This window comes from Taurulus bubalis (assembly GCF_910589615.1).
Source record: "Taurulus bubalis genome assembly, chromosome: 19".
Classification (NCBI taxonomy): domain Eukaryota; kingdom Metazoa; phylum Chordata; class Actinopteri; order Perciformes; family Cottidae; genus Taurulus; species Taurulus bubalis.
The window spans coordinates 10165001-10191616 of NC_136607.1; the positions used below are offsets into that span (position 1 = coordinate 10165001).

At 39.5% G+C, this 26616-nt stretch overlaps 1 protein-coding gene across 1 annotated transcript; it reads right to left on the reverse strand.

Moving 5' to 3' along the window:
* Positions 1-2305: 2305 nt before the first annotated feature.
* Positions 2306-25877, reverse strand: pnpla7a (patatin-like phospholipase domain containing 7a; the record flags this gene model as incomplete). Its single annotated transcript, XM_079234934.1, has 35 exons — positions 2306-4933; positions 5911-6026; positions 7514-7598; positions 8952-9071; positions 9185-9337; positions 9474-9622; positions 9775-9891; positions 10142-10211; positions 10354-10470; positions 11562-11718; positions 11974-12092; positions 12266-12448; positions 14000-14168; positions 14379-14442; positions 14990-15139; positions 15217-15283; positions 15575-15688; positions 17565-17688; positions 17807-17938; positions 18655-18860; positions 19480-19557; positions 19646-19801; positions 19949-20025; positions 20166-20237; positions 20337-20466; positions 20940-21020; positions 21259-21387; positions 22009-22089; positions 22738-22897; positions 22986-23126; positions 23926-24026; positions 24442-24524; positions 24698-24785; positions 25662-25736; positions 25824-25877. The coding sequence occupies 35 exons, from the start codon at positions 25875-25877 to the stop codon at positions 4823-4825; spliced, it is 4029 nt and encodes a 1342-aa protein (XP_079091060.1). The 3' UTR covers positions 2306-4822.
* Positions 25878-26616: the final 739 nt, after the last annotated feature.

Below are 26616 nucleotides of genomic sequence, written 5' to 3' on the forward strand. Positions count from 1 at the left end.
CCGCAGCAGAATGACTCCGAGGCCTCAAAATCAGTCAAAATGGTTCCTGTGCTTTAGTGGAGAATTCTACTTGGACCCACATCCGAGTTTTATTTTGTGAGGACTGCATCTGTCTCAAAATATACTCTCACTCGGCTTTCGTCCTCAAATTCTTCTTCAGTGTGCAGGTATTTGTTCTCTTATGTGTGTATGAAATTGCTACTCAGTGCCTGCCAATAAATAATGGATTTGTGTGCCTCCTGATGGGTGCCTTCATCTGTCCCAGCATGGTGATAACTGACCAGCTGCTCTGAGACACAATGAAAATTAAATGTAATGCAATTAGTTGATGGAGATCAATAATTAATACATCATCTTTGTGTCTATAGAGTGGTTGGTGGATGACTCCATATCATTGTTTTTATTAGATTAATCTATTGACTTTTTGGGGGGAATAATTGTTAAATTTATAAAAAAAAATGTGTCCAAGGCAGAGAACCTACAGCTCACCTCTATATACGCATTTTAGGTTCTGTAATGATGCTTATACATTTTGGCATAGAGACCTTTCTGTATGTGGTAACTCTATTTGTGTATTCACACATCAAAGAGTAGTTTTTTGTTTCACTACAGCAACAAAAAGTGTGACCCACTTACCTGTTTCAAGTCCTTTTTGTCCCCATTTTCCAAAAGTCTGTCTGCAGGGTGAGAAGAATGAGAGGCGATAAAACGAGAGGGAGGTAAAAGAGCGGCGCTGTATGGAGAGAGATATACAGTATGTGTCTGTGGACCGTTACATTTGACCTTCGATGAATCAAAGTCTGTTTGAGGGCAGAAACTTCTTGTCACCGCTCTTCCCCTGCCTCATTTCTCCATAAATGGTTCTCCAAATCTCTGGCTGCCTGTCGCAGTAATTCAGTCCAGACTGGGGTCATTGTCTGCCAGCAATGTGGTACCGCTTATACAATGTCAACCAAAAGACTCTAATATCCTGGAAGCCTGGACTCATTCACCCTGTTTTTCGGCTCTTTGCTTTCTTCCCTGTGATGTATTGATCGAGGCGAGTGCCACTTATTCCCTTCTCGTTCTCTTCTCCCTGCGTGTGACCTAAATTCCCTCCTGCATGCTCATTAATTAGCTGATGCAAGTCTAAGTTCCCCAGGGAGGGTGGGGATAGAAAAAAGCTCATTATAGGACACATCAATAAATTGGGATTAATCATCCATTTTTGTGTGTGTTTGTGCATGCGTGTGCAGGTGTGACACCTCTTCATTTATTCATGATGATCTCAGTTTTCTTTAGCACTCATCCAGTCTGTATCTCTAAAAATATATATTTAAAAAGCCTAGCTGGTTGCATCCATCCATGGTCTACCATGCTATTTAAGTATAACATTGACTTTTGCAGGACATTTTATGTCATGATTTTTTTCATGACACACTATTCTAAAACTGTTTCTAACATAGTATACTACCTTTTATCACATGTTTTTTTAAGACATACAGTACTATACTATGATTTCTTTATAGGATCCATTATGACATACTATATCATTCATTGTTATGTCTTTATGCAACATTCTCTACGGTCTTTTTTATAACGTTCTTATGACTGTTTTTATGAAATACGAGGCAAGGTTTTTTTTATGATATACTAAACTACGTTTGTGATGTACTACACTGGCTTTTATTAAATTACCTCTTTGACATACTTTTCCTTTTTGTATGACATACTAAACTCTGATTTATAACTTTTTATCACATACTAGGACTTTTTTGACATACTATAGTATACCATTTGATATAACTTGGCTGAAAATAGGATTTATTTCAGGGTTTTGTTAAATTAGACCGTATTAGTTTCAGCTAGACACAGACAGGACCAGACATGAAATTCAAACCCAGATTCTTGCTATGAAGAGACAGCACAAACCACTGGTTTGTGCGTCTACCTCTGCAGGAAAGAGAGCTTTATACAACTTTGAAGCTGTTAAAGATTCAGGTTGCAGTCTAAATGCCAATGTCTGATCTCAATTAAGAACAGCATGATGCAAATTTATGTATTCTTGTTTTGGCTGAAATACAACATACATAACGTTTTCCTCTGAATCCGTTATCTCTGCTAAAATGTGTCACTTATCTTCCAGGGCGCTGCGAGGCATTAATCAAAGTTGAAACGAATAGTTTTCATACAAAGCCAGGAAATTGAAAAATGAAAGACACAGAATACAACAGCAAACAGTTTATTAGTAACAATAGATTATCAAAAACTATATTTATCAAATAACACAATTATAGACAAGTAACTGATGTCATACAGTACAGGCTTAGTGGTAAACATTCATCATTGTACACAAATGCTAAAAGTGGGCACAAGTGTTTTTTTTTTCCCCCGTATGGGTCGTCTAAGGCTTCGTAACATAAACTTTATGGCACAGTTCCACACATGACATCAGCACGTCATCCATTACCATGTCTCATTTAATAAAGTAGTGAAACATTCATTCTGCCAGACAACATCAAATCATTGTGCTTGGTTTTTGGAAACCACCCAAAAGTACAACAAAACACCAGTGCAAACACCATTACCTCATTGGTCAAGTACTAACATCTGCTTTCTATCTCCAGACTCCATTTCACCAACGCCATATGGGATCCCATATTGTGTATCACAGGGTGTCTCTACTGTTACACATGTAAGGCTGCAGGAACTGTAGCACCAGTATTAGCCGCGATCACAGCTTCATATGGTGAGGCTTACAGGGTGCTAGATCAAGTGGGAAGAAAATTAAATCCAAAATGTATATTCATATTCTTATTCTTATGATTAGAGCCCGGCTGATATATTTGTATTTCAAAATGCGTTGGCCACTAAGTAACAAGAAATTGCAGTACAATTCCCATTACATAGAACACAGAAAACATTAGTTTTAAAAAAAAATGTGTCGCACAATATATATTTTGATCATAATTATTTCAGAAAGAATATCAACATCAAAATTGTTTGTCATGCAGTTTTGCTAGGGCTGTGGCAATAAAGTGATTAGGGTTGAAACAGTGAATCAACATAAAAATACAAACTATTATTATCAATTAATTGTTTAAGCCATTCATGAAGCAAAAATGCCAAACTTGGGATGTTTCCAGTTCCTCATATGTGAGGCTTTGTTGCTTTTCCTGGAATTACTTTTAGTAAACTACATATCTTTGGGTATTTGACTGTTGGCTAGACAAAAAAATATTTAAAAGATGTCAGCTTGCGCTCTAAGCCATTTTTCACTATTTTCTGACATAAGAGATTAGTCTTTTGACCTATATTAATAAAATATCATACTAATCAATAATGAAAATAATCGTTAGTTGCAGCCCTAGCTGTGATTGAGGTTAAGGTAGGGAAGTTAATAAAATCAGTAAAGTGACATGTTCAACAAGGCTACATAACTATTTGTTAGTGTATTTTTGCATTGAGTTGCATTTTTGGAGTGATTGTCCAGCTGGTGTGCCATGTGCACAACATCATCTAGGGCTTAGCTTGTATACATTCTTGCCTTAAATATGAAAATATGTATTTATTAACTTTTTTTTAATATAATATGCAAGCATCTGCTGATCTTAATGGCAGTTTCAAAAGATGCAAATCAAATAAAAAAACAAACATGTACAAGCTAAATAACTTATGTTACAGCATGTTCCTGTGGTCCTGCTGCTGCAAACAGACGCGGTGCATAAACTGAAGTGATGCAAGAGGTGCTGCAGAGTTCGCCCAACACATCCACACCAGAAAACAGATGGGTGGGTGGGGAGTGGGGGGGGGTCCCTTGCTGGCTGAGCGGGTAACCAGTGCTTTGAAGTGGATTGCAATCATTACTTCCCTCCATGTCCCTGGCACACTGGCAGGACAAAGCTTCGCTGACAGCCATGGCCACAGTGTGTGCTGCTGGTTTTGCTCTCTGTTTTTTAATTGATGTAGATCATGAGAACATAAGACATCAGAAACTATCCTTTAGTCTTTTGTACATTCAGTCTATCTTCACATAATGCAATATTGCATGCCACTTCATTAGGTACAATCTAATGCAATCCAATACAACTGTTCTTCCATAATGCAAACAATATTTGTTTTCTTTTTTGACAGTGTCATGAGATGTTAGCTAAATTAGATATTTTAGCACCGAGCTCAAACTTAGTGGCGAGTACTGGACTGCATTATATTGAGAAACACCTCTCAATATAATGCAGTCCAGCACAACACCTTTGTGACCTCAGTAATAAACACATTTTAATTGATGAGCTTCTTAAAGATGGACTGGAGGCAGATCTGCTGTATTGGATGGGATGAGACTGTACAGGTGTACCTGTTGAAGTGGCCACTGCACGTGTTTAGATACCACTAGAGGAAAGTAAGATATTCAGGGAGATCGTTCTGGTGTTATTGATCCAGATTGTGAAGAGTTGTGTTCATAGCTGAATTTCAAAAGGGTTCATATTAGCACACAGTCAGAACATTTTTTTTTTTTTTTTTCTTCCTTCCTTCCTTCCTTGTCCCTTGAAATAGTATCGGCAAACTTCTATCTTCCACCGGACTGTTGTGATTCATGTAAAGTTACAGAAAATGCTCTGGACTGTCAATGTGAGAAATGATTAGACTTGCAGCTGCTCTTGGGTAATAGGAATGCATAGGAGTTGCAGCTGAGGGAATGTGATACTAGCTGCCTGTATTGCCATTTGTTGTGTCAGCCACACAGCTAACAAGGCCAGGTTACAGAGGGCAACATGGTAAATGCAGTCATTTTGATTCATCTGGGACGGGCTGATTGGGCAGAGTTCCCGGGACTGGTCTTCACTTAAGAGAGGACTTCCTGGTTTGATGGACTGTCAGAGGTGGTGGGAGTTTGGGGGTGGCTGCTGGAGAGTGAGGTGCTGTAGTGTGCACGTCTCCCTTCAAGCTCTTCATCCTGAGAATCAGAAGTAAAGTTATGTTTCAGTGGAGAAATTAAGAGTTCAAATATCATGCCATTTGAATAATGATCAAATTTGATTGACGATTGAATGATTAGAAATCCGTAAGAGTCCACTGAATGGGCCACTATTAAATACCATGGCTACTATGATACATGAGCCTTGTCCAATGCATCGGCTTGATATTGGTAATGGAATTTGGTTCCCTTTGTTTCGTTTATTTTATAAATCGGCCTCATTGCTTGAAATTTTAAAGGAATTTGTTACCTATTAAATTAGTGGCGAGTATAAATAATTACCCAAACCGGAACCTATTCTTTGACAGATTTGAACTGTTCATCTTGCCTGATTGTAGAAGTAAAATTCCTTCTTTTTTTAAATCTCTGCCACCTCCAGTTTATTCTAAATGATCATCTCTTTACTCCAACACTGACATTTGTCTCTATTGTGTCATAATCCTCACATCTTAAATTGGTTCCCCTTCTCTTGGGTGAAGTTATGTTTTTTAGTTTTTAAATCCTACAACACAGCTGTACTTACCAGTTAAACTCAGATTCCAGTAGACCTGCGTCTTGTCTGGAAAATGTAATATTTATGTTTTTGTCTGATTTGAAACCATTATTCAAGTGTTGGCCTAATGTTCTTATTTTGGCACTTCAATTAAAATAATGTGCTTTAGTTAAATTAGGTCTTCCAATTAACTTTAGGATATGTTTTATGTTATTATTGATCACATTTTTAAGCACGAACTGGCCTGGCTCCAGAATAACCTTTATTCTCTTCCTTTACAATGACCAACAGAACATTTTTGACTTTTCCAAAGTGTATTAAAAATGATCTGTGTAGAGAAGAAAACAAATCTGTTTATATGAGACATGACTAAAATGCAATAGCTGTAAAGTGCTGTACTTAACAAAACAAAAACCCCTTCCTGTCCACCCTAAACAGCAGTGGTTCATGCAGAGGTTCACACCGTGTCAGCAGTCTCCTCCCCTTCAGTGTGCTCTCCGTAGCGATTGTGTTGCTCCATGTCAGACAGAGCGCTCTCCACTGCCTCCTCTTCATAGTCAGTGTGGTAGTCTGACTCCTCTGATGAAGGGAAGGAGTGGAAAACAGGAAGCAAAGGAGCACATTGTGGGTACATAAATTGGAATATGTGGTGTAGAAGCGCTGACAATGAATGAGGGTGTGCAGGTGAATAGTTCAGAAAAGAAAAAATAACAGGGCAGTGTGACAAGTGAAGGAATACAAATATGATATACATAGAAAAGAAGACTATGGATGGAAATAGCTGAGAACCATTGGTTGCTGTATTATTTAAAGATGGTTTCTAAGTAAGACTTAAATGTGGAAATTGTTTTCATTTTATTGCAAAGCTTAATTAAATATTTGCAGAGCTCCTACTTTACGTCAGCATGTTACAACAGGGCATATAAAGGAATCCTGATGTTAAATGTATTTCTTTGTAAGAGCCCTTAACATACATTTTAAGCCGCTTTGAGTTCCATGTCATAAAAACATATACAACATCAAAAAGTCATAAAACTGCATAGTATAGTTATGCTGACCTCAGGGTTCTCTGACCTGAGGGTTCTGTGCTCTGACCTCAGTGTTCTATGCTCTCAGGGTTCTATGCTCTCAGTGTTCTATGCTCTCAGGGTTCTATGCTCTCAGGGTTCTATGCTCTCAGGGTTCTATGCTCTAAGACCTAGTACAGTATGTTAAATGAAGTCAGTGTTACCGACGATCGTTATCTTCTAATATTCAGTCAAATATGCAATCAGGTCCTCTGCATTTATGATTTTCTAATCGCTGATTAGTTTAATATTGTGAAAGCCGAGACTTTGCTAAATTAAAATTAGACAAAGTCCCACTCCAGAGCATGCCCTTGTTACTATTCAGAATTTTAGGGAGATGTAGCGGGAGGAGGGGGTGTGGCGCTGCTTCAAGGATCAGAGTCCGGTAGACCGGTTCGCTGCAAGCTTGTCATCATGCCTTTTCAAAGACAAAGACTTTGTTAAATAAGAATCAATCAAAACCCCCAAATTGACATAAATCAACATTTATCTCGATGCGACGGATTTCGACACAACTTTTTAAATGTAAATGGTTGTTTTAAGGGTCTTTCTACATTCATAGCCACCTGTGGGAGTGGAAACTTGTTCATGTGCACCCAGCTCCACAATGATATGTTAAAAAAAAAGCAGGCGCCCGCGTCTTCATAAATGTGACGAAAGGAATGTTTATGCATATTTTTGTGGTTTAGCAGACACACAGTTTGAGTTGTGAATCTACACAGAGTTTTAACACGTATCCCATAGTGGCTTTGTGACTAGCACATGGGACCAATCTGCGTGTACAGTTAAACAAATAATTGATAGAAATGTATTCAGCAACCTATTTCCATGCTTTCCAGTGACAGGAAAACAAAACCCATCTAAAATCAAATCAGTGGGAGCACAGGAAAGACAGTGGCAGAATGCACGGCATTACCGTTTCTCCTGCACGTCTGCGTGCATGCACTCAAAAAAAAAATATGATCATGGCTGAATGTGAAAGTGTGCGAGGAGTTTTACCGTCGACAAGAGCAGGTTTGACGGGCTCGATGCGGGACACAATTTCTGCCAGGTCAGTAAAGGAAGCATTGGGACATGACACCACCTGAAAGACACAGAAACACATTCATATCCATGAAAGTAATACCAAAATAGACTCAGCTAACAAACAGTCAGGCATAGGGTCTCGATAATCTGGTAAAAGACAACTAACCAGTTGTGCTTTAACTATTTCAGCTGCCAGGCATCAACAGCTTAAGAAAAAGCAGCCAGCAGATTCACAAAGAAGAAGGGAAGCTGATACAGATTTAGTCTTGGCTCCATATAATGTGCAGTCATATACATTTTGGTGAGGCCCAAATCAGGCTATTGCCTTGTTTTTGTTCTTCAGTGACACAGGCTCATTTAACAATTTAATGTTTTTTTTTTTTTTCTTGGAATCATAAGTTGCTTATTCTAGATCTTGACTACTTTATTTTTATCGTTAGATTTAGCAGCAAACTCCTTTTGTGTTTTCAAATCTCTGCCACCTGTTTGTTTTGTGAAACATTACTGAACACACCATAGAGAGAGATGCATATATTCCCCTGAAAGTTGCAATCATAGCTACTAAATAATGAAAATTGGAATCAATCTAAGACCGTTTTAAGCATTACAGTTTCAAAACTGCATCCATGACTATAGCGCCATGCCTATCTTCACAATTAGTCAGGTTCATTTGTTAGTTTGTTGCTTTGGGGCTTTTGTCAAAACTCATTTCAATGTCGACCCTGCTATTTTTCTCCTCATCCTCCCCATGTTGTCGTTGTTGTTCAGATTGGGGGTAAATATCTCATCTTTCTTCGTCATTCTGTCTCCGTCCTTGTTAAGTTGGTTCTTTTGTCTTACTTTGCCATTGCTGTGGGACAAATCTGTTTCCTCTGTACTTTAAGAGCAGATGGATGCATCATTTCAATATTATTACTTTAACAGCAGTGTAGCCCACGGCCTAATATGAATCGGATGACAACAGAATACAGCTGAAAATTACGATATAATGTAAAATTGAGAAAACAATGAGAAAATATAGTACACCCATGGTGATGATAAACATACATGGACTGCAAATGAGATTACAGATAGACCAAACTCAAGAGCCCAGATGGGTACCAATGCAGAACAGTTACTGACATAATGTGTTCGTGACCCAATCAGTTTGATTGCATTGAAGACAAACTATTTCCTTCCAGCTTGGTAGTTATACGTTTTTTAAATAGCTTTCATTAAACCATGAACGCAAGACATTTGAGTTAAAAATGTCTCCCGTCAGCTGCTTCACTGTAGACAAGAATTGGAAATGTGATGACAATCTGTGGTAATAGTAACATTTTGCTGTTGCTCTGCATTGAACTGTGCCTAATGGCTCTCTTGCCATGTATTCTACAGCATTCCTTAATGTTTTCCCTCCCTCTGTCCTTACATTGTTCTTGCTTTGGGTGTTGTGAAACTGCTCCTGGTGTCGGTCCTTCAACATTTTGTCCACCACTCCACTGCGAGTCCACACGTCAAACACAGTCTTTCCGTGCTGGTATCCCACCTCCTACATTACACAAACACTCACTAGTCACTATTACTTTTTCTACTGCAAAATCATTAAAAGATACACCAGAAATCCTTGGGGAAATTGGTCAGATTTTTGTTACTCAAACTTACGGCAATCTCATCAAACTTGCCGAACTCCAGTGTCCGGTATCTGTCGATTGGAGGTCTGATGTACTCGCAGTAGTCGCTGCTCTTCACAGACTCCAGCTGCCTCACGCAACACACGTAGGCCAGCCGGGTCTGAATCTCTGCCATGTTTAACACCTAAGACCACACAGAGTAATGTACCATTAGAAGACACGGACAAAAATATCCTCATTATTCATAGAACAAATTTAGTTTTAAAACTTATCCCTGCACAGTCTGTTGTCTGTGTCTTTATTTTTAATCAATCCATTACCTTTACTTTCTCAGCTAAGGGGTTGAGACGTTTCCATAGCAGCCACCAGCCTGAGAGTGAGTCGCCGTAATTAGTGAGGTTGGTTTCATCCCGGCTGCCCACATCAATAGCTATCACCACTTTGGCCCCCATGGAGCGTGCCACATCAGCTGGGAAAGAGGAGGAAACGGAAAACAATGGTGGGCCAGGAGAACGAGAGAGAGAGAAATAATCAAATGGTCAACGACATGGTCAAGGCTTTGAGAGAACGAATGTCCCGGGAGGAATGAAGTAAACTAAAAAAAGACTGAGCGTAACACACCGGGCAGGTTGTTGATGTAGCCTCCATCCATGAGCAGGTGTCCATCTTTGGGGTCGCAGAGAGGAGGCAGATACCCAGACAGAGACATGCTGGCACGAACATACCGCCACAGAGAACCTCAAACAGCAAACAAGGAATGCCTATTTAGCACTATGCATTTCATTAAAAGCAACAAACCTGAACCGACACTAATTAAAAAAGGGTCAGTTCACCAGTGGCAGAAATCTCAGAGGCAGATCAAACCGAAAGTATCTGCTACCATGGACAGACAATACTTTAAGCAAAAAAGAGTTTTCTTACCTAAAAGTATCATATGGCAAAACAAAGGATTAAAATACAAAATAAAAACACACAACACAGTACTTACCATCAGTGTGTACTCTCATGGCAGAGGCAGTAATGTCAGTTGTAATATTGAAATACGGGATCCGAAGGTCCTGCATACACAAAAGGTTCCATCCAAACAGATAAACATAATAAGTTCAATTGATGCATTTGCTTATCCTACACCATCTAAATCAGCTGAAACTAATTCATTGTTATCTCGGTGTCCTCTTTTATAGTTATTTGGGAACTCACCTCAATCTGTTTGCTCTTGAAGACATTGCTAATGCTGGAGTTGAAGGCAGCGCCGGAGAACATGGAGGTGATTGGGTACGTCAAATCCAGAACCTTCTTAAACACAGATGTCATTTCCTGCACATCAGACGGAGAAAAAAAAAAAAAAGTGTAAAAATGTCTTCTATTCTCCACACAACAATATGTTTTCTTCATCACAAAGCAGAATTAATTCCTGAAAATTAAAGTTAAACTTGATCTAAAGAAAACCTTCTGTATTTTGATGATAGTGTATATGAAGGTTCTTCTTCATGTTTCGTAAAAAGGGTAAATTCACTCCTCGTAAAAAAGGCCTCGACATTTTAACAGCCTACTGTCGGGTTCTGACTTTGCTAAGGACAAACGTGTTATTACAACAGTGGTTATTTTAGTTTGATACTAAGCCACACAGATGATTCGGACCAAGGACAGAGCCTGAGGAGGAGGGGCTGGAAACACTGTGGGAAGACGAATCATGCCACATGTTCAGCCTGCAGACCTAGAGACTGAGCAGGTGTCTCCAATCAGCCGTCATGGACAGTCACGGGGTTAAACACACAAGGATGAACTTCATATTACATTAACAAAAAAGTGCTGTCCATGAGCTAAATGCACCAACCATTCAAGGCAGTGTGCAACACCGATCCATTACTTTTAATGGTTAATCAGCACGGCGTGGTTAATTTAATAAAAAGGTAGAATAGAGGTCTAAACTGCATTTAAAAAAATGCTGTTAGAAACAGTCACCTTCCCAAGGACAGACTTACAAGCAGAACATTCAAATGACTTGAAAAATATTCCTCTACAAACTGGAGTCGCTGTTGAACTCAGCTTCTTTTTCCACAAAACAAATTATGTCTACTAAATCCCACCAAAAACCATTTGTTTGTCAAAATTACGTAGCTTAAATCTAGATGCAATTACAAATACCCTATCTAGGTCGTCTCTATAAACTCTGCAGTCAGCAGATGCTCAATGTTCATGTTTAAGTAAATTCAACAGGGGTCCCGGTGACCTAAAACGCAGGTCCAAATCCATCTTTCAATAATAATTTACTGTCACCTCCATAGTATCTCCTGTCTAATAAATGACAGTATGGAGACAGGGCTTGAACTGGTCTTTTGATGATGAGAGATCAAATTTGATCCGTTTCATTTCAAGATTCATGTCATTGCTGCATTGACTCTCACCATCGCCCATTCTTTAGCCCTCATCCTCATGCGGCTGTGGCTACGGTCCTCGGCATATATTGCCCCCATCAGGGAACCGATAGAGGTGCCACCAATAAGGTCCACTGGGATTCCGGCCTCGCAGAGAGCTCGCATTATCCCCACCTGGGAACAGCCCCTGAACAGGAGGTTCGAGAAAGAAACAGAAAGACATGGAGAAATTTGATTAAAAAAAGTCACATATACCAAGCCAACAGAGAGAAAGCTTTGTAATTATAGTCTGAGCCTCTGACAATTATAAAATCCATTAAGCCCACAGGAGGCCTCATATTTAAAATGTTGTATTTAATAGTTTATGTCCTAGATTACAGTATATTATGACAAGAACATTTAGAACAACTGTTTGTATAGACAGACAATGGGGTGGCATTACCTGGCCCCTCCTCCTCCCAGAATAAGAGCAATCGCATTGCCTGTAAGGACTCGAGCCAGGCGTGAGAAGTCCGAGTGACGGTCTGCCGGCTTCTCAAACACACGTTGATACAGCTCCAACTGAAAAACAGGTAAATTACTGTAACAAAAGCAGAGAGGATGAAGGGAGATGGTGCAAGGATTGAATTGATCAGAGAAAATATAATGTTAAATAAAAAAGAAAATATTATGAGAGAGTGAGACAAACGACTCATCTGACGATGAGAAATGAGAGAAAAACAATGACATCCTACCAGTTTGGGCAGGCTCCTTTTAGAGAAGACCCTTCGGGGACAAGAGAGGTGGAGGTGTCTGGAGATCCAGCTTCGCATGTTGAGCCAGTCCACAGTTCCTTTGGGTGGGGGGCCGTCTTCTCTGTGCAAAAGCACCAGCTGCTTCTGGGCACGCACTGCACTGCCTTCCAACATACGCTCCAGCTAAAGGGAAGACGGCAAGCACAGATGTTTGAGAACATTTCTTACTTCAGAGTGGCTCCTGTGGAGCGCGTGGACAGAATTTTGAATGCTAGCCCAGAAATAAACTGCAAACTCACGACTTCTAGAGACTACACTGGGTTTAAGTGAGCACAATGCCAGCATGTGTACAGGTATGTGATTGCACTTTCATATTTATGTTTGAGAATAATTTCAGATGCGTTTTATTATGTAAAGAGCTACATTTTCATTTTGGGTAGCAGGAAGAGATTATTTGAAAGGTTTATTTTTATGACATTTTGTGATTTATTTCATTCACATTTTTTCCATGTGCAATTTTTAAAAGCTGAATAGTCAGAGGAAGATCTGATCTCTTACTCCTGCAACAGGCCCACTGCTAAAGGTTTAGTGTGTATGTGTGTGTGTGTGTGTGTGTGTGTGTGTGTGTGTGTGTGTATGTGTGTGTTCTGAAAGATAAAACCCAGAGTCATGACTCATTCTGAGCAAATATTGATTCTTCTTTCCATTTCTCCCACCATCTCCTGTTAAACAGGGACACATTCCTTACTTTTCTCTGTGCCCATTTTTATCTTGGAAGGCAATTACCTCCCCTTAATTAGCTGGACGGCACTTCCTTTCTCTCGCACCCCACCTCTCTTTCACAACATCCATCCACCCTTTGCTCATTTCGCCAATATGCCCAATGGTCAGATACAAACCTCTCAAAGCCGGTGTGACTATTAAGTTGTTTAACCCCTGGATAAAAGCATAAATAAAAAAACAGAAAAAGACCTGTTAATAGTAATTGGTGTGATTTCTCTGGAGAGAGAAATCCTAACAAAAGGCTAGAGATTGTATAGTCAGCTGAAACACAGACCATTCATTAACACACCAACATTATTAATTCACCTCCAGCTTTGCAAGAGGTTCATATTTTCAGTTCCAGATAACAAAACCCATCTAGTTGACAAAGTGTATTATTGACAATATTGTTTTAAAGTCTAGTGTTTTTTTAAAGCCAACAATTAACTTATCCTCTGTTCTTGTCCATGTATCCCAAGCCTGATATAGCCAATTCCTCTCTCTCAAACCTCCACTGGTTCACTTCCAATAAACATGGGTATTTAGGTATGGGTATATAGTTTATTTGAGTCATTCCCACATGCGCACTGTTCACTGCAGTAAATAGTTATAAGCTCACCAAATCTGCCACTGAAAATAGTCCAGAACAGATACAACTATAACTTCTTTTTGACAGTTGGGAACTGTTGTTTTAAGCAATGTTAAAGAAAATTAAATGGAAAAGAATGTATATCTTTAACTTTTAGATTGTTGATTGGACACAAAAAGCAATCTAAAGATGTCACCTTGGACTTTAAAAACTTGTGATGGCCATTTTTCACAATTTCTTTACGGTTTACAGAACAAGCCAATGATCAAACTAATGTTAAGCAACCCTACACCCATCAAACAAAAACTAAATTCCTAGAGCTACCTTTGCCACCTATTCTCCTCTCACCTTTCTCCACCCGTCACCCAGCCCTAACACCTCACCTCCCCCACGGCAGGGTCCTGCTCGCCTAGTCCCACAATAATGATGCAGTCAGCCTGACGAATGCACCGCTGTGTCCACGGAGTCAGTGTGTAGTCCGTCTGGTAAAGAACTATGCGATGGAGGTCTTCTTGTTGGCCCAGCCAGCTGGACAGACGATACTCATGGACACTGAGGAGGATAGGAGTCCATTAAATGGCAGCACACAGTAGATCCATTTTGTGCCAATAAAGCATGCTTAAACTGAATTTAATGAGGGAATCAGAAAGACGAAGAGCCCAAGGAAAAAATTAAATATACTACTACTCATACTACTTGTTGGCCTAAGTATTTGGGGGGGAGCTGAAGAGAACGCAATATTCAGTCAGCCATCAAACATACCTGTCGAGTGCTGCAGCTCCAAGTCGCTGTTTGATAACTTCACTGGTCAACAGAAGAGTCGGACCTGTATGTGAAAGATCACAGCAGTTACATTCAATAAGTCTGGTCAGTCCATAAGTGGTCCACCACTTAGACAGGTGGCACGACGAGTTGATGAAGAGTTTTAAATCAAAAATATTACAAGAAAACAAGCAAGAGAGCTGCAAAAGGAGTGTAATATACTGTCACCCCTCTCATGGTCACTCTTTAGGTAAGAGTAAATGTTCTTGTAATAAAACCCAAATCCTTAGTTCAATATGAACTGACAATGGTTATCTTACTTGACCCAAAGCACACACATGGCAGAGGAAAGGCCTATGGAGTAAACAGGTCCTCTACAATTTGGCAAAAAGCTAGACCGTAGCAGGGAGTATAGCTTTAATACAAGATGACTAGACACATCAGACAGGCTGTGTGTGTCTAAGATAGCAGCAGTAGTGTGACCAGATGTTACAAAAAGACCATCCAGGACCTTAAGTGTCCTCAACTTCATGCTCTGATCTCTCTGTTGACGATGGCAGTGAAACATACAAATTAAGAACATTTTCAGCTCCTGTATTTCTTTTTCTTACCTATTCCCATGAGTGCATGCTGCAGCTCCAGAGTAAAGGCAGTGAGAGGTACTTCTTCTGATACAGGCAGGACTGTCACAGTGGAAAGGTTGGAGGCCTGGTTCCCTGCATCCCACTTACTGCCAGGAGTGTGGAGGGCCAAACTGCGAGCTGTGGACATGCATCCATACTCGTAAACTCCCCCTTCGAGTTGAGATTAACACAAATACACATGTAGATGCACAAACCTGTCAGAGGACCATTGACCTGCTGGAGGATCTTCTGTCCCAGTAAGTGGATCAACCTGGTGACAACCTGAAAAGCACATTTTACAAAAGAGGCATCAGACTGTCAGCTGCAGTTTCCTCACCATGTATAAAGCGATGCTTAAAATTTGTATTTGTAGTAAGTATTTTACATTAAAAATGTTAAGAAAAAAACGTTTTGGAACCCTTTACCACATCACTTGCCAGTTGATGAATTCATCAAATTCTCATTATCAAAGATTTAATCAACATATTTTAAAGCAATTAACTCTCCATTTACAGAAAATGAAATGTTTTCACATTAGCTGAAAAGTATTTCAACGATTGAGGTTCACTCTACCTGTGGGAACTTTCTCTTGATGGAGCTGAGAGCTCCTTCTGGTAACTTGGCCAGCTCAGAGTCTCGTACAGCATGCACTGTGGTGGCTCTGTTCTGATAGGTCAGGGTCTCCACCTGCAGAGAAACAAAGCACACATCACATTGTTTTCTTGGACAGAAAAGAGAAAGGTCCGATCAGTTTTAATGCATGTTAGTCCATGACTGTTCGTTTCACGAGTTCCAAAGTTAAAAAAAAAAAAAAAAAAAACTATAAATAAAATCTCTCCATCTCATCCAGAGTTGACGTCAAACACAGCAATGCTAAATACGTCTCAGAATGTTAGCCACCTTCAGAACAATCTCATTCCCACCATCGCAGGAGCTGCGAACAGCTTCCCTCCTCCAGGTAACAGTAACCATAGCCTCCATCAACCCGGGTATTATTAGAAGCATCGCGGCAGAGAGCAGCCAATCGGAAAGTGTGACAAAGTGACTGCTTTACATAGTTTATCAAAACGAAAAACACAAACAGTCCTCATTTATAAAACAGTGCAAAGGAGCAACACTAAATGTTTGAGTACAATGAAAGGAATAAACGCACGTACACCAAAAAACATGCTTTTGTACACCTGCCAGTGCTCAATTCCCTTTTTAAATGAATGCAGCTGGTTCAGCCTCACATCCCGACCTTCATTCAACCATAAATGGTTAATGAAAAAGCACCTTATGAATGTTAATGCAAAGACATTAGACATGAGCCTGACGAGAGGAACCATATTTTTATTTTGCAACAGAAATCAAAGTGCTTGTGGTTAAAGGGACCCACTCAACACATCACGAGTGTCACCGCAGTATTTATGTTTTCAGGAATCTGATAAAATGATTGCGACCATCAGTGGCATCTCCTACCCTGGATATCATTTAAAAAGAGTGCGATAGGTTTCATATATTTATTTACTGATGTTTTCATATGTTATTATGATTGTGCCCGATAGCGAGAATATGGAGTGATTGTACGAGAGCGGTCTATGGCTTTATTTGCTAATTTACACAAAATGTGCAGGTGGTGGTGATGATGATTTTCCAGGTGAGGTGACTGTACACAAATAAACTGTAAACATTTAGCCGATGCATCTGTCCCTATAAAACATAAATTAATAAATAAAGTTGTGTTCACTGCAGCAATTATATTCACAAACACTTTATGAAAACTAAGATAGACTTGGTGATAGATGCACAGTATTAAAGGATTATTGAAAACTAGTGGCACTCGGTTCTGCATTTTACTATTAAACCGTGCATAAAGTTATGGCTTACTAGTACACGCACAAATAACACTACTGGTTCGACTGTTCATGATAAAGTGTATCTATAAGTGCAAAGTAACGTGAGATATTAGGGGAAATTGAATATGTGAGAGGCATCATTAGACGTACAATGATGCCTCTCACATGTCTGGCTTCAATTCTCCACCTCATCATCTGCGTCGCCAGTTTCCCGTCCCCCAAAACGTGTGTACACATGGGTCAGAGTTTCCGTACAGGTCTCACGTCAAGTTGTTTTTCATAGAATATAGATCACAACGTTTGCGTCTTTCCTACAAACGCTAGTCTAAATGTGTTTCTAGCCCCAAAGAATAGTTTATTTCATGGTGTATGCTGAATAAATGAATAGAATTGTATGTACACTATAAACATACAGTATGGATAATAAAGATACAGTATTTTCTTGTTTAAAATCAATTTCAGCAGGCTTGCGGCTAGTGTTTAGTCACTTTTTCTAGACCAACGTTGGTGTTTTTGAAGAACATACTGACAGAATATGTTGTGTAAGGATTAATTACCGTTAATGACAAACAGCTTTCCTGATGCATATTTTATTTAACTATGTTTCTGAAGAAAAACTCAGAAATGTTCCTCTTGATATGCAGTCATTAATATTTATGAAGATACTTATAGTTTTACAACTACGACCCACCAACTGTCTTCCCCCCCACCGTCATGGTCCTTACCACTCCAATCAGGTCGCCGCGTCCGTACTCTCCTATGAGCTCCTTCTTTCCATCTTCCTTCATGATTACAGAGCGCAGTCGACCACTCAGCACTATGAAAGTACTGTCGGATTTCTCTCCTTGCCTGAAAAATATACACAAAACTTCAAAAACACTGCAAATATGCATGTGAACCAAAACCTCCACTTTTGAATTGTTTGTACGTTCATGTTTTTTTTAGGCTGATTGATATGATAGGGTACCTGTAGACCGCTCTGCCAGCTTCCACAGCCATCCAGTCGAGAGCGAAGTCTATCTGTCTGACAAAGGACGACATCCTTCTCACCACTGTGTGAGCAACGTTCAGCACAACCTTGGGCTCCACGCGCATTATCCTGAGGACGACACAAAAACAACAGACTATTGACACTTTACTGTTCTGGAATCAGAATCTTTGACGTCTTATTTTACCATTAAAATATTACACTATAAAAATGTGTCATTTATGGGTGGAAAAAAAAACAACATTAAAAATGTATTCTAGTTTTCAATGAGAAAACAGGGGTTAAACTCAAACTTAATTAACTGGTAAGCAAGTTTTAAAAGTTAGTTTTAAAACATTTCACATGATATGAGTTTTTGTTGCACATGATTTTATGTTGTAAACTACCTTTTATATCAGATATTTTTATGTATTTAATTCCTAATTGATTTATTAAACAAGCTCTTTATTAAAATTAACAAGACAGCTGAAGTAGAAAACAAAGAACACATTTGGTATGTAGATACTGTGCTTTCCTTGCGCATTTGGTATGTAGATACTGTGCTTTCCTTGCGCATTTGGTATGCACATTTGGTATGTAGATACTGTGCTTTTACTGTGCTTTCAGTGATGGCCCAAACAGACTGCGGTTTATCTAAATGTTTAAATTTTAGATAAGGTCTGTGATCATTATTAATTATCAAAATAAAAAGGTTTTACAATTTATAAATCTGTTATACACTCAAACTTCACCATCTACAGTTACTGTTCTCTGCCTTTGAAATGCAAGACTACACATCTTGAGAACACATTTCTGCTTGTATGTGTGTGTGCAGATGTGTGACTGACTCGTAGAAGTGGGTTTTGGAAATGGAGAGGAAGATGCAGTCTCGCTGGGCTCGAACGGTGAATATGAGCGGCTCTCCGGTCAGGACAGCAAGTTGACCGACGAGCTCTCCGGGGTGCGTCACAAACAGACGCGTCTCTTCTTCACGGTCAATCATCCGTTGGTAAACATGGAGGAGGCCGGAGATCACAAACTGGATGCTCACCTCCTAAAGCACCGTGAGGAGAGGAGAGCACAAATCTAACATTCTGAAGGTGGATGCCAAGATTCAGGTGTGCCAATGGGAGTTCTTATTTCATTAGTTAGAGAATTAGCATATTACTGTAATGAATAAGATGTATGCATTCCAAATAATATTTTTCCTAAAAACATTTTCTTAGATATTCAATGTTTCATGCTGTGACATAATTTGGTCCAAATGTTCCCAATTCTTACATGACACTACAATTAGTCAGAAAGGCATGTGAAGCTAAGTGTCTTAAGTGATGCCAGCTTAAAAGAGAAAAGATTAAAAACTTTAATTTATTTGTGTGGCCTCAGATCAGGCCTTTGCCCTACATGAGTGTGTTTACAACAAATTTGTGGAAAAGGCTGTCAAATCAAGTTTAACAGGAGAAAACATCAATACAATAAAAATTTTTGTTGATGGGACCACAAAGCAAGTTTCTCACATTAAAAGAAACAAGGACCTGCAATGCATCTACAGCCTCCATTGGTAAAAAAGAGATAAGGGTAAAACTCGAAAAAAAAAAAAAACATTAAATTAATCTTAGGTATCAGAAACAGGAAGGAAGATATAACTGCTTTTGAAGTGGTGTTCTCCTAACCTGGTCTCCCTGACGGGCCACAACAGAACCAGCTTTGACTTGATGGAGGGTCACTCTGCCCTCAAGTAGACTGGGGTCCTGCAACAAAAAAAGGTTTGACCAAAAAAAAATATATATACAGAATAAGTCATACATTTTTGTTCATTTTCTGTGATCAACCGGTCACCTGCAGCTGGATGATTCCCAGCAGGTCCTTCTTAGCAGCCTGGAGGATTGTGCAACTCTTACTGAGGTGAAAAGCATCAGAGTGCCCCCCACTGTCCGTGTAGTGAAACACTTCAGAGGGTGTGTGCTGCATTGTCACGCTCTTCTTCAGACTGGACTACAAGGACAGACATAAAACAGGGATTTATGAGGATGAACGAGACGACAGCAGCATAATATGCAGTGAATACTGGGATATGGTTTTAAATCTATACAGCCAAACTGTGACTCAATGTGAAGAGGTGACGTGGCAGGAGAGTCTTACTTTGGGTGTGACAGGACTGGGTGGAGCCTCGTCTATAGTGACTCGAGCCCGTTCACAAGCCATGTTCAGGTCATTACCTGCAACTCAGGACAAATGAGGAGGATTTTAGGTATGTTGGCATCAGTGTCCGTGCGTGCGTGCGTGTCCTTCCTTTCAGATCAGTGACTGCAGGAAATGAGTACAGGCATATGCCATCACGTCCAAGTCAGTGACCCACCTGCGCAGTCGGTGGGCATCGAGGTGGATCGCAGCTTCCTGTAGCTGCTTGAAGGACTGTCCTTTACACCATCTGCTTATTGCACAGTGCCAGCACAGGGTCAGTCTCAACACAGCACAAAGCACTTTTTCAAATGCGTGTTCAGTATATGTTGAGAATTATTAGTTTGACCTGTCTCTGTGGAGCTCTCCGTGGCCCCAGTGGGAAACTCGTCTTGGAAGTACAAACGACGAGCCGGCTTCCCAGATGTCGCATCTCCCATCACACCGTTTATGTTGGACAAGGGCACCGCTCGACTCTCCTGTCAATTAAGCAACAAAATATTAATAAGCGTCTACATTTCAGTTAGTCAGGACTACAGTAACACTGAGGTGAGGACACAAATTATACATAAAACAGTTTTAAAAACATCAGGAATTGGCAAAGTGAATGCCCTTCCACATATTTCCTCCCAAACATCATTTACGTAGCATTTGGGGTCATCATCATAAAGTCTGAGGCGAGTCAGGTTTACTCGCCTCCCTGTTTACTGTGGAGGGTTTGTAATCATTTTTACTCCTTTTCACTGAGATTTATGAAGGACCAAGTTGTGATACTATGCTTAATGTTGTGTGAAATTAACTTGCATGTGTGACAGAGTGTGTATGTGCATTGCAGTGCTTGTTTATGTACAAATTCATATACATTGGTTTAGGTATTCAATGGGAGCCTCTCTGTGTGAGTGTATGTGTGTGTATACACAATCATGTGTGAACTAATTAATTTCCCTCCTACCGGATTGAAGAGCTCAGTTGTTAGGCCCAGATAGTTATGCAACGCCAAGAAGGTGACTCTTTGGAGGCGCACCATGATTATCTGTAACACACACACACAAAATCAAACACAGCGGTAAACAGAGCAGAACATATAATACATTAGATTGTAATTACATTAAAATGTGATTATGTTTTATTTTATAATGATGTGTTCCAGGAAATAGAAACATGTCTCAAAGAAAACAGTACACACTGGGTGCGTAAACACACACACACGCACACGCACACACACACACACACACACACACACACACACACACACACACACAATCTGTTACCTGAATGACGCGAACAAGCGTCTCTGGATATTTCTTAAACACAGACTCAAAGGCTGATGCAGGTAAACGTAAGATGGTTGCACGAGTTGCAGCCCGTGCACATACAGTCTTATATGGAGCTGGATAACCCTGGAAAGGAAGCAGAAAACAGGAAGAAAGAAGTTAAGAAAAGGGGGCAGTCACTAGAGCCTCATATACATATTTGATTGCAGTTTTGATAGCAACCTAATTAGAACTGTCCGTGGAATAATTAATTGGACAAAGCACTTTTTACTTGTACATGCATTATTAAAACCTTTAGCATAATTACTTGTTAAAATAAACATAATATGATACAGGTTTTGATCACTATCTTCTTTGATTAGTGATACCATTTTTTATTTTCAAAGTTGTTCCAAACTTTGAAGTCTTGAAGTTTCAGTGTTTGTACGAAACACTAACCGATTAATTGAATCCAACCTGACCAATCGCATTATAAGTGTATTTTTCAATAAAATTAATAATCTGAATGGAGAAAATACCGAAATAAAAGTACTTGACACAGGGATGTAAGGTGTAATGGATAAACTGATTCAGTTGAACAGGAAGTACAAAAAGATTTGCCTCTAAACAAGATAAGAATGATTGGAAATATAAACAGTGGAGAGGGGATAGAGAACTGAGACACAAACAGATCAGAGAGCAAAAGAGGACAGAGGCAGAGGAGTTAGTCTGATGTGCAGATGCAGGAAGAAAAAAAAAGGAGCTCACAGTGATGATGTCCAGAATACTGAGCAAGCTGTGGACGCTGTCTCCTGGGAGCACGTCCTTCACTACTGGTTCAGTACCATCCTGGAAAACAGGAAAACAAAAATACAAGCAATGACACCAACAACAGAGTCTTTATTTAAACTGTACTGTGAAGCCAAGTATATATTGCACCTGTCAAAGAAATCTGCAGGATTCCAATGAGATTGGAGAAATAATACGACTACAACTAGTGGTGAGATTAAACTATTGGATGGGATGCTCCTACATATTGACAGAAGCAAGTTGCAGCAGAAAAACACATTCAAATACAAAAACAGAAGGTGTGGAGACTGAGAGCAATACTTTTGCTTCTGCTTGTTGAGCCTTAGACAGCAGACTGCATCTAGATAAATGCTGCATTACTGCCCTCTGATGGTCATATGTTTTCATGGGTATTGTGAGGCCAGTCTAACAGTTTTAACAGTGTAAATGTCCCATGTGTTATTGATCAGAGGCACCGTGGTGGATGACCTGTCCCTGTTTTAGCATTATGTATTAAAAAAACAGCACAAGATTGAAGAGCTGTATAGAAATAATTTTAAAGCTTCTCATTTTTATATTTTTGCATACCAAAAATGTATTAAACAACCACACGTAATATGATAAATGAGTAAGATTCCAAGAAACAATACAAAACAAAGTTTCTTCTGAAAAGAAAACTGCTGAAAATGTAACATGATATCCACATACGTTCTCGTGGATGCAGAGCTCGAGTCGTCCATCCTGGACCACGAAAATGCTATCGTCATCGTCTCCCGGCCTGAAAAGACTTTCACCCTCCTGCAGTTCGATAAACACCATGTGGCGACACAGCTCTAGGAACAGGGGCTTCTCAAAGTGGCCCAAGACTCTACAAAATTGCAGAACACAAACATTATGAAAACTAATGGCAGAATGGGAAAAGTCAAATCTGTAGGAAAAGTTGTATATTTTTCAACCTGACATTCTTCAGCATATAGAGGACCTCAGAGGGCATGTTTGAGCTCTGCACATCAAACTCTGTAAGGTCAGCCTCCAGCAGGGAGGGCGGAGGTTCCTTCGGCTGCAGAGTGGGAGGATCTTTGCGGATCCTCAGGATTCTGATGACAGGTACAACAACAAAATATTTAACAAATTCAGGGTTCCCAGTCCCATTTAGAGATTCCTTACAAAGACTAGGCCATTTTCAGCCATGATCAAGCAGGTATGAAAACCAGGTTGCGTCCATACACTAATATGTTCATGTTGTGGTCCATTTTACGTAAACAATGCAGCATTGCGCTTAAAATGACAATGCTAGCAAAGTAAAAAATTATGTTAGCCAGCAACCCCAATCATCGTTTTGACCCCACCTTCCAATTCATTATTATCCAACTCTCTGAGCAATGCCTAACACACATTTGAAACCATTGCTCCTAGCTAGAGTTGAATCACAAGCCTTAAACCTTTGCAAGCAAAACAAGCTAGAAAGCATGTCAACTTTAGCAACTGAACCAAACATGCTAACAAATATAACATTATTCGACAGTTTTAAACAAGTTGGGAAGACAATAATGTAATGTCGTCCAACCTGCACATGCTACCATGTGATGTGACTCGAGGTGTCACAAAAAATTTGATCCTGAACATAATTTAGCCCTTTCAGATGGAGATGTTAACCGTTTTGGGAAGCTCTGTACGATAGCCTCGTAGTTCATTCTCAGCTAAAGGAAAATATTTAAATGATTTTCCAAGAATTCCATTGTCCATGTGTTGTCAACAGGTGGAAAATTGGTCAACTGTTTTTCAGGATTTCTCTTTATCAATTGACTAAACAAGAATAAAACAAATCTGAACAACTGTTTCAAAGTTTCACTTGCGCGCATACAAAATAATAAAAAATAAAAAAATCAAGCATACTTGCTAGCTATGCTGAGCACTTTGGTTCGTTTGCGTATGCGCTGCGGTTGCTTCGTCACTGAGGCAGAGTTGGGAGGAGGAATCGCTGACAGCGTCTGGACCTTAGAAAGACAAACACATGCAATATTTTCATGTTTGCAGTTTGTTTACTGCAGACAGATTTATTTATATGACACAAGTGTAGACCTAATAGATAGAGACAGATGGAACAAAAAACAAGAAAGTTATTGATTAAATATAGGGAGCCAATATTGAGGACCTGCATTCATAACTAAGCTAAATGCAAAAGTAATTTTTCGTCTTATTATTTCAGAGTGTATTACAACAAGCTAGTGGAGCCTTAGCATCTATATTGCCAGTGGCGTGGGTTTCATGTAGTAGTGCAACAAGACAGGAACACTCAAAGGAGAACATTTAGTTTCATGCAGGGAAAATGTACAAATAAGAAATTTGCATGAGTCCACCCCACTGTAGATGTCTGTGTATGAGTGCGAGACAAATGGAAATAGAGAAAACCTTTCGCATTATCTTCCTTCCATAGAAGAGCACTTTATCTCGTTTTCTGAAGCGATACTGTGGTACACCGGGCTGTTTTTCACCTTGACACAGAATCAAAAAACAAAACGCAGATAAATTCATGTTAAGATCACATTCTGAAGAAAATTGTAAAGAAAACATTGGATTTTCTGAAGAGCCAGACCAAAAAATCTTAAATATGCATTATAGCATTAGAATAAGTATAAAGTTTTCTTTTGGGTGTCGGGTGACTTACGAGCCAGCTTGAATCTCCTGTAAAGGAAAAGCACCACAATCCCAATCAGTGAGACGGCGACTGCAGCTCCAATCAGCACACCTGTGAGCTAGAAGACAGACAAGAGCATTGTAACAACAGCACAGGCACATGAGAAGGTTTTGTAATGTAGTTACCCACAGAATAAGATGCTATTTATCTGCTGGTTTCGCAACATTATCTGTCAAAAGTCCAAAGCTGTGCCCCATTTAAATACCACATACTAATTTTAGTTTTGAGTATGTAATGTATTCACAATGGAAAAGAGACTAAATAAAGTATGCAGTATTGCCATAAGCAGTATGTATACTAAAACTGAGTAATTGAGTCTACTGTTTACAAACAAAATATTGCCCCACAATGGAAATCCCAAAAATAAACAGGAGGAGTTGCTAACTGCTGGAAAAATTGTGGATAGTTGTGAAACAACACTGATAAGAACCTTCTATCATCATGGTTTGTTAGTACAAAGCAGTATAGTATTGATGTATTGTATATTAATTGGAATTAACTGTATACTATTGTAGATTGTTTGGTCTTGGGACACAGCACAAGTCCTTTGCTTTTGATGTCATGATACATGCACCCACGCTTTATGCAGACAGTGTTGCCAGATTTGACTGAAACTCAAAACTATGATTAATATACACTCGTAACATATCTAATGTTTTACATGTCTTTTATCTCTAAGCTATGAAAAGAATAATAATGTGAACAGGGAAACAATTATAATCTAAATTATGCAAATCAGAAGAGAGGTGGGGCCAATACATTTGGAATATATTAAATTGGTGGAAATATGACCAAAAAAACAATCCAGATAATCACAACCGACCCAAAACTATGATTAACTGCCCAATTAATTAAAAAGTATCCCAATCTGGCATCACTGTGTACAGGGAGGGCTGTGCTCTGCTTGCTGTCACAATGAACTGTTGTTTCATACCATGGTGGTCTGCATCCTTTCCTCCACAAACTGTTGCAGTCGTGCGCTGATTTCATTTTTGCTGTTCATCAGCAGCTAAAACATAAACAAGATTAGCACAATTTCTTAAATCCCCCAAAACTGTGGCTCAAAGGAAAATGTAATAATATTAGTGTCGCTTACTAAACTCGCCCTCGCCAATCTGCAGAATTCTCCATCATCTCCTGAGCAGTCCATCCTGTAGTCAGAATTGGAGACAGGTTTAAAGCCAAGCAGGTTTTCACCCACAAGGGATTTGCCCTGATGTTTGGTACATAATGAGCATAGCAGAGAAAATACAACAAAAGCAAGTGAGTTCATGAAACAGGCAAGAAGCATTGATAAAAAAAAACGCTAATTTACATAACGCCTGTATACGGTGAAATGTGGGTATGATCGCAACATACAACTGTATGTGAGGATGATATGTTATGGAAAACTCATCAATTCTTCGGGAGGGAAAAGGTAAACTATGTAAAGCGGAAGATGGATTTGTGAACAAGCAGGCTCCACCAGCCGCTCATCAGTTGGCTTCGTGTCCTCACTTAAATACGACTTAATGACACGTTGAAGAAGCTACACGATGAGCTAACAGCTAACCAGTACGATGAGCTTGGGACGATGTCATTCACGGCTGTTGTTGTTTAATTTATGTGCAGTTTATGGTTGTATTTGTAGCTTTAGCTTGACGTTAGCTAAAACAACACTAGCTAGCAGCTGGCTGACTTAGGTAACCCGTCTTGCCAGTGATTATAAATAACCGAAGTCAACGTCACATCTCAGCAGTATGCAATTATCAGTGGACAGAAAACACTAGACTTACTTTTCGAGCGTTTCTGGCGTGCTGCGTTAAGCTAGTGACATCGCCTCACAGACGATGGAGGAAAGTTAGCAGGTAGCTCAAAGTTTTCAGTATGCTGCATGTCACTTGCTTAGC